At 35.0% G+C, this 9174-nt stretch overlaps 1 protein-coding gene across 1 annotated transcript; it reads left to right on the top strand.

Moving 5' to 3' along the window:
* Window positions 1-645: 645 nt before the first annotated feature.
* Window positions 646-6867, top strand: LOC115963730 (probable boron transporter 2). The gene is made up of 12 exons (XM_031082864.1): window positions 646-1966; window positions 2215-2297; window positions 2398-2590; window positions 2662-2800; window positions 3024-3189; window positions 3473-3639; window positions 3759-3932; window positions 4072-4167; window positions 4654-4791; window positions 4873-5192; window positions 5604-5874; window positions 6318-6867. Exons 1-12 carry the CDS (start codon window positions 1863-1865, stop codon window positions 6615-6617), a joined length of 2151 nt encoding a protein of 716 aa, XP_030938724.1. The 5' UTR covers window positions 646-1862; the 3' UTR covers window positions 6618-6867.
* The last annotated feature ends 2307 nt before the right edge of the window (window positions 6868-9174 follow it).

Genomic DNA, 9174 nt, shown 5'->3' with positions numbered 1-9174 from the left:
AGGATTTGGATCCGGTTCAATTACCTACTCTCAATCACATAAATTTTTACCATCTTTATTTTTTAACTTTACTTTTTAACTTTTCTCAATTATTTTTCAATTTTTCTATTCAATGGTTGAGATTAAAAGTTACTTTTTTCAACTTCAATCTCAACCACCATTGCTATTGCATCAGGTGCACTTGATCTCAATTCATTTATAGAAAACATTATCAAACCTCAAAAAATTTATTTTTAGAGAGATTTAATCTATAACATCCGCTTATGATAATTGTCTTTTTTATCATCAGACCAAGACAATAGGCAGTTTTTAGTGTAGCCTTAACTTGAATTGAATTAACCCTCATACAATGGTTTTCTTATGATGTCTCTTGACTCTTGTTTGTTCATTATTTTCTGTCCAAAAAAAAAAAAACTGATATTTTTTTTCTTTTTGAAAGGAAAAAAAAAAAAAAAACTGATATCTTTTCTGGGTTAGTAAGCATTAGTTTATTTCAGGTGAAAAAAATAAACTACTACTATATTTTTCTCACGGCTCTCTTTCTCTCTCTAATCAAATTGTTTATTTGTTTTTATTTTAATAATCAATACTGCCAAGACTTGAGAGAGATTTTATTTTACTTATTTATGCTCTGTCACACAGCACACTATCTCATTCACGCGAAAATCACTTCAACATTTTGCTGAGTTTGTTCTCTCCTTGCTCATCCATAGCGTCAGAGTTCAGAAGCTGTTTTGAAAGCATACATTTTGAACCGTCTCTTCCATTCCTGTCTTCTTTTTTTATATTTCTGTGCTCTCAGCTGATGTAACTGCAAGCCATACCTACTCTTCTCTCTCTCTCTCTCTCTATATATATATATATATATGTGAGTTCTTTGTTGTTGTAGTTGTTGCTCAAAAGGGTCTTCTTTTTGAATAATGTAACTTTGTTTAGCTGTTCAAGTTGGTTCTTTTCCCAGTTTAGTTAATGCCCATTTGCTCATAACTGTTCTGAATCAATCCTGCTATAGTTTTAGTCATGAATTCTCGCTAAATTTCCAATCTTTATGTTAATGCCCACTTGCTTCAAACTGTTCTGAACCCATCCCAAAATGCAGTTTCTGGTAATGGGTTCTCGTTAATTTCTTGGTTCTTGCTCTTATAACCTCTGAAGTCTAGAGCTTGACACAAATTTCACCAATTTTGGCATGTAGAATTTGTACCATGTAGTTTAATCCTTAGCATTCTGCTCCAATTTGTTATTATTAATGGGAACAGTTGATGAATAGGAGGCCACTTTGATAGATAGGAGAAAAGGGAAGGTGATGGATCTGAGCTTTGCCAAAGTCAACTCTTTGTTCTGATCTGAGCATATATGGGGAGTGTCTGTGTTCGTTAATATGGAACTTCTCAATTCATTATGGATTCCATCCGCTAATATTAATATACTTGATTCTTTATAAAGATATGGAATCCAAGTAGTTAGGTTCATTACTTACTACCTTTTGTTCTTCTTCAAAGCAATATACCCCAATTATTCTTTACACAAAAATGTAAAATTCTTCAACTTTATTCATATGTTTATATTATCTTCAAGGGTCTGTTAATGACTCAACATTCTTTTGTCCTGCCTTTCTTTCACTGCCAATGTTGAAGAAGAAATCTCTGCCTCTCTTCCCTTAAATTATGTATTTACATACATATATTATATATATCTTCTGTTATGCACGTTTAGTAACCATGTTGGCCTCTTGAGTCCCTTAAATTTGAACTTAACTTAAGCTTCTTCGATATCATATATTGCCCCAGTTACTTGTTACTCAAAACAAAAGCTAAATAAAGTTTTAGTCCTTTTGTTGTTCACAAAATATTTCACTTATTATGGAAGAAACATTTGTTCCCTTCCGTGGAATCAAGAATGACCTCAAAGGAAGGCTTTTGTGCTATAAACAAGATTGGACTGGTGGTATCCGCGCAGGTATCAGGTATGCAACTCTTGCACTGCTCATCCCTTTATCACAAATAGAATATTATGTTGTTGTTTAAAGATATTGATTTTACAACTGCAACTCCAAAATTTTGGGACTAAGGCTTGGTTGTTGTAATCGGAGGAGCTATCACAACTTCAAGACAATATTGTTTCTGGTCCATGGACAATGTTCAATTTTTGCCTACACTGCTACTTCTAAATATATGTCATTTGAAGCTATAATAATTATTTTCTGTCATTTAGGATCCTGGCTCCAACAACATACATATTTTTTGCTTCAGCAATTCCTGTTATATCTTTTGGGGAGCAGTTGGAGAGAAATACAGGTCTGATAGATTTTCCTTTTTTGGTGTTGCTAACATCCTATTGTACTTTGTACTTTGGTATAGTTTGCTAAGACATGCTTTGTTTGATTATATGTTACAGGAGGAACTTTGACTGCTGTGCAAACTCTTGCATCAACAGCACTTTGTGGTATTATCCACTCAGTTATTGGGGGACAGCCTCTACTCATTCTAGGGGTGGCTGAGCCTACAGTGTTGATGTATACATTCATGTTCAACTTTGTTAAAGACCGGAAGGATTTGGGGCAGAAACTCTTCTTAGCCTGGGCTGGATGGTAAGGTTATATGAATAATGCAAAGGGATTGATTTTTGGTGATATTTTAACAATCTTCATTGGGATTTCAGGGTATGCGTGTGGACAGCCCTCTTGCTCTTCTTGCTGGCTGTTCTGGGTGCATGCTCTATTATCAATAGGTTTACGCGCGTTGCTGGCGAATTGTTTGGTCTGCTAATTGCAATGCTATTTATGCAGCAGGCCATACGGGTGAGTATGCTTTATGATTTTACTGTGTAGTGAAAGTTTCATTTTCACCAATGAGGACTCAGAAGTTTTCGAAATAACTGTTTATTTGTAAGTTAGTTGGAAAACATCCAGCGTGTTGAGTAATTCTCATTAGTTGAACTTTTCCTCAAATAACTCAACATACTAATATTGTTTATAAATATTTTTTATGTGGTACCTTCAACTTTGGAATTTCATACTACAGGGAGTTGTGGAAGAGTTTGGTATACCCCAAAGAGAAAATACAAAACAGACTGCACTCCAACCATCCTGGCGATTTGGCAATGGAATGTTTGCCTTGGTTCTGTCCTTTGGCCTTCTTCTTACGGCATTAAGAAGCCGAAAAGCCAGATCCTGGCGCTATGGGACAGGTATGAGGAGTTTTCTTTGGAACTCTTGAATATAGGGTTAAAAGATCATTCACATGTGTCCCATTTTATTAGTTAGCTTCAAATGGATAATCTCTCTCTTGTTGTCCTCATTAGTATATGTGAGGTCATCTTTTCAATTTCTTTTTATGGATTCAGTGATTTTTCTCTCTTTGAAGTGTTTTTGTTACCTTCTCTCAGGAGAAAGCAATATTCTTTCAGTGTCTATGCTGTTCACTTAATATCTGATTAGTTTCTTAATGGTAAATGTGATTTGAATTTATAGGTTGGTTCCGGGGATTCATTGCGGATTATGGAGTGCCACTTATGGTGCTTGTATGGACAGCTGTGTCTTATATACCTGTTAATGATGTCCCAAGAGGAATCCCAAGGAGGCTTTTCAGCCCAAATCCATGGTCTCCTGGAGCATACTCAAATTGGACAGTCATTAAGGTGTGGTTTGCCAGATATCTACTAATATACATTTCTAGCATCTGCTTTCAGAGGGACCCAAAATTTTTTTCCTTGCATCTGAAGATTGTCTACAAACTCATGCTTGCTTAGTTGTGCAGGACATGTTGAATGTTCCTCCATTATATATAGTTGGAGCATTTATACCAGCAACTATGATTGCTGTGCTTTACTACTTTGATCACAGTGTTGCATCTCAACTTGCCCAACAGAAGGAATTCAATCTGAAGAAACCAGCTTCTTATCATTATGACCTTCTTCTTTTGGGTTTCTTGGTAAGTTGTTTCCCCTGAATATCAAATTTCACACATGTAATTATGTCAAGAGTCTCCATCTCAGATTGAATAAAAGCATTTACTTTATCTTGTATCTAGGGAAAATTTTCATTTTAGTTTTGAATTCTTCCCTTGCCAGGTCATATTATGTGGGCTTATTGGTATTCCTCCTTCTAATGGTGTAATTCCACAATCTCCTATGCATACAAAAAGCTTAGCTACCCTAAAACATCAGGTAAGCTCCTTTATTGGGTTCTGTAATTTGATAAATCTCATTTTATAACAATAAAATCCCCCTATTTTTGTTTGCAAGTTTATCATAGAATTCAGATCATAAGGCTAAAATCTTAGCCTCTCTACGCTGGCAAACCAGCAGGACCAGAATCTAACCATTCTAAAGTTTCATTCCAATGCTAATCATCTAATAATTTGAGTGCTCAATGTATTTTACAAATTAGGCAGTTGGAATTATCTGTCTATGGACACTTGTGTTCAGAAACTCTAATAAAAATCCTTCTTGTCTTCCAATTTTAATTTATTCTATAATGAGAATGATCCCTTCTTTTCCTTTTTGTGTGTGTTGAATTTGTCTTTGACTGATCCTTTTCTGTTAGTTTCTCTCTTGGTCCAATGTATAGTCAAATGTTTGGTTAGTATTATTCTTTTCTTGTAATGTAGAACCTAATAAATACTCTGGGCCCTTTTGTTGTCCATGGAACAGCTTTTGCGGAATAAGCTCGTATCAACAGCCCGGAAAAGTATTAGTAAGAATTCAAATTTGGGTCAATTATACCAGAACATGCAAGAAGCATATAATGGAATGCAGACTCCACTAGCCTACGAAACTCCACCAGCTCTGGTAAATTTATTCATTTACAATTAATTAATACAAATATATTATCTTTTCCTTTTTCTTGTCTTAGATCTGAGTTTCAATCAGGGACTGAAAGAGCTGAAAGAATCCACAATTCAATTGGCCTCTAGTGGTGGCTACATAGACGCCCCTATTGATGAGACAGTTTTTGATGTGGATAAGGATATTGATGATCTTTTGCCTGTTGAAGTAAAAGAACAACGCCTCAGCAATCTGCTTCAGGCATCAATGGTTGGCTGTTGTGTTGCTGCAATGCCACTTCTCAAGAAGATCCCTACTTCAGTTCTTTGGGGCTACTTTGCTTTCATGGCAATTGAAAGCTTGCCTGGAAATCAATTCTGGGAGAGAATATTGTTGCTTTTCACCGCTCCAAGTCGAAGATACAAGTAAGTTTATGCTCATACTCGCAGTTGCTTTTGGCATTTGGTACAAATTCTTAAATTTCTTCTATACTTTGAGACTTAAACCTCCAAAGACATTTTTTCCTCTTCACATGTTCTTCACTATCGATCCCTTTTTTCTCCTCTTTCCAGAATTTGGCTTTATAATACCAAATATCATGTAGCATTGTGTCTTATATCATGTGTGTGCGAGCTCGTACATACTTGGTCATTCTATTGGAAATGCATTATATCCTTCATGTAATCCAGAATGGTTCACTTTTGGTTTTTCATTTCTTAAATCATACCTGCGGATAGTTTTTCATATATGTAATAAATTAGTGTTGGACTTATTATGGAACATAATTCATCATTATTTTTTTAATAGATGCTGATAATGATTATACAATTTGTTAGGGTGCTGGAGGATTATCATGCAACCTTTGTCGAGACTGTGCCCTTCAAAACGATTGCTACCTTCACCTTGTTCCAGACAACTTACTTACTTCTATGTTTTGGCCTAACATGGATACCAATAGCTGGGGTCCTTTTCCCACTGTTGATCATGCTTCTTGTACCAGTGCGACAGTATGTGCTCCCTAAGTTTTTCAAAGGAGCCCATCTTCAAGACTTGGATGCTGCAGAATATGAGGAAGCCCCTGCCATTGCCTTCAATGTGTCATTTCAAGTATGTTGTCTTAACCATTCTGGTCATTTTAGCCAGACCTACCAAAAGATCAGTTTTTTTTTTTTTTATGAGGAGAGATCAGATTTGGATTAAATATTTTTTTACATTCTGTTTCGCAAGAGTAATTCCAATTTGGTCCTGCTTCTTGCCAGTATTGTGCCCTTGATGAATTCCAATTACAAAAAATGTTAAGAAGTCATAGTTAGATTTCATCTAGGCATTTGTTTATCCATGTTGTTTGAGTTTTTACATTGGTTCATCTGAGCAAAAAACATTTGGATGAATTGTGGTACATGGGTTCACAACATAATTTGAGAAAAGAACATCAAAATGCATTAAAACATATCTAGTTACATGAGTTCCATCCTTGAAAACAGGCCTTTATTAGCTTATCTTCTGAAGCTTATCTACCCAGTCTTGATTTTTTATATATATACTTGCAGAACCAGGATCCTCAGGCAAGAGTTACCAACTTTGATGATGGGGAAATTCTTGATGAAATTATCACAAGAAGCCGTGGTGAGATCCGTCTCACTCAGAGTCCAAAAGTAACAAGTTCAACCCCTACTTCACTAGAGGATATAGGACCTGCTCATAGCCCGCGGATATCGCAGAGAGTATACAGCCCCCATGTAAATGAACTAAAGGGGGAACATAGTCCCAGATTGAAGGGAAAAGGACTTGAAGCAAAGCAAACTCCCAGTCCTGGGCCATCTATTCTTGGACAAAGTCCCCGTGATTAATTTTCAAGCTAAACCCTATATTTGTGAATTGTGATTATGGTGAGGTTACTTGTCAAAGGTGCTCGAGAGGTCCTGTTCTAAATACCATATAACCAAGTGTTATATTGTAGATGTTTGTCTTTTCTTTCTTCTAACATTTTAAAATGGTAGGTTCGTTGCCAACTTGTCATTCTACTCTTCCTCCTATCTCCTATATGGGCTGGGCAGAAAACATAAGTCTGATAATGGAAAATACATCTATTTATTTTCATCGCTTCCGTTGGTAGGTAATATTATATCTTTACACAAGTAATATTCATTATGCTGGTGGTAATTGGATTAAGAATAGAAGGAATGCAGGAAAGATCAATATAACTAGCTAGCTTTTGATAGGGCTCTATATCTATAACAGTACAATAATCTAATAATCCAAAAGAAAAGTTACAATTGTGTGTTTCATGAACCTTTATCTTCTATTATCAGGAGAGTAACCAATGTTCATCAATCTAGTGCCCCATCCTTCCCTTGGGTTGGACAATATTCAGCACTCATCTGATATGTGCATGTCAAGTACTTTAATAATTACAGTATCACTTTATCTGAAAGTCAGATTCTTAGATTAACAAAGATTGATTAAACTGCTAAATATGTTGTAGTCAGCAATTCCTCTGTGGACTATTATTGTTTACTTTTGACTTGAGCTAAAATTATTGGAACACAAAATGAACTTTTGAAAAGGAGGACATGATCTTGATGTAGGCATGCTTATTCATTAAACTATTTGTAGAACATGAGAAGATAAAGCAAGACATGGGAAGTTTTTCTAGTTCATCTTCTTCTTCTGTTTAATTGAGGAAGCTGCTTTCCATTACCGAAATTGGTTGGACTTTCAAGAATCTATTCTTCGCTATATATTGATCTACAATCAAATGGAGCTGCATTGACTTCTGGATACCTTGACAGGAGAGATTAGATATATAAAAAATATTTCACTGACTTCAAGTAATTGAAGAAAAGAAAAAGAAGAGTAAGATTGCGTGGTGTTACTTCAATATGGTTTTGCACGTTTTTTTTACTTGTTACTTTTTTTTAATGTAAAAAAGGTGATAAGAATGATCAAGGTTTCCACTGAAATATTTATGCATTGTGCCTTTTCTGGGAAACTTGACATAAATTTACTTGGTTAAAACTTACTTTCAACTTCAAGTGAGTTTAGAAACATGGATTGGTTCAGGTTTCACCATTAGTGCATGTTGTAAGTGAGACGTTTATGTTATAGCTGTTTAGATGATTTGAACATTTGACAGTGAAACCATTGACATGCGCAACAATGATTCAATTCTGACCATATTTTGACATGTTTTGGATTCTTCTATTTCTTTTAGACCGTGTGGTGGGGGGTTGCTTGCTTTCTTTTTCCATGTTATCAAGAATGTTGAAATTATGGGACCAGATCATATATCGCGGCATGAATTTGGAAGTGGATCAATAATTGGGCCATAGAAATGTCATCTTCCAGAAACAGAACTAAACAAGAGTTGTGTACTATCTATCAGTGTCTTCTCACGGTTATCTCTTTAATCAGCACTATGTTATTTGAGTGAGCCTTTTACTTGAAGAAAAGTCATTTCAATGCTGTATCATTTGCACTGCGATTAAGATGAAGTTCACGATGATCAGGCTTCCACTAGTGGCTTTAGGATTGATGAGGGTGAATCTTTCTCATATAGCAAAGAGAGCACTCCGCTTTAGCTTTCTATGCCATTGCTCAAATAGTTAGTATTAATGCCAATGGAGTAAGCCTACTACTACTAGTCCGCAGCTGCTTTTCTGTTCTTTTTCTTTTTGCAATATTTACAAATCCTGGATTTAATCACTCTGATCATTTTCAATTCTAATGCATCATTTACTTTTTCTTAATTCTCTCTTGCCTTCATGGATGCATCATTTTTAGTTCTTTCTTGAGATTATTGCTTAATGATGGTGTTTGAAGAAGTGGTGATAATGTCATTTGGTTAGAACACATTTGGAGACTGACTAGATAGGTAGCTCGGGAACACTAGTTAGTGGAATGCATACAATTCTTTCCATTGTCTCTACTATCTGCAAGTAGCCAGTGTCGGAGCCACTTGATGACCAAGGGGGGCCTAGGCCCCCCAAAATTTTTGAAAAAAATAATTTTTTTTTGGAAAATATCTTAAATAATTTGATAATTTTCAAATAACCTTATTATTTTTGCTCCCATACCTAATAATATACATACATATTCAAGAAAGTCTAAAAATAAATATAATTTTCATTTAAATAAAATACAATCTATAAATACATGTGTAAACAAATTACAATAATTAAACATTCATTATCTTTAAAATGAACATATAGGTATTTTAACAATTATCTGAATAAATAAAATGGAAAAAATTGAGTTATGAAGTATTGTATATTACTATTTTACATTTCATACAAAAAAAAAAAAAAATAATATATATATGGCCCCTCCAAAAATAAATTCCTGACTCCGCCACTGGGCATGCTAGATCCTTGTGTCACACTCAAGTATTAGGTGCCGAGGGAGATT

The sequence above is a fragment of the Quercus lobata genome, chromosome 10, assembly GCF_001633185.2.
Source record: "Quercus lobata isolate SW786 chromosome 10, ValleyOak3.0 Primary Assembly, whole genome shotgun sequence".
NCBI lineage: Eukaryota > Viridiplantae > Streptophyta > Magnoliopsida > Fagales > Fagaceae > Quercus > Quercus lobata.
Note: the sequence above shows the minus strand (reverse complement) of the source record. Positions and strands in the feature narration are given on the sequence as shown.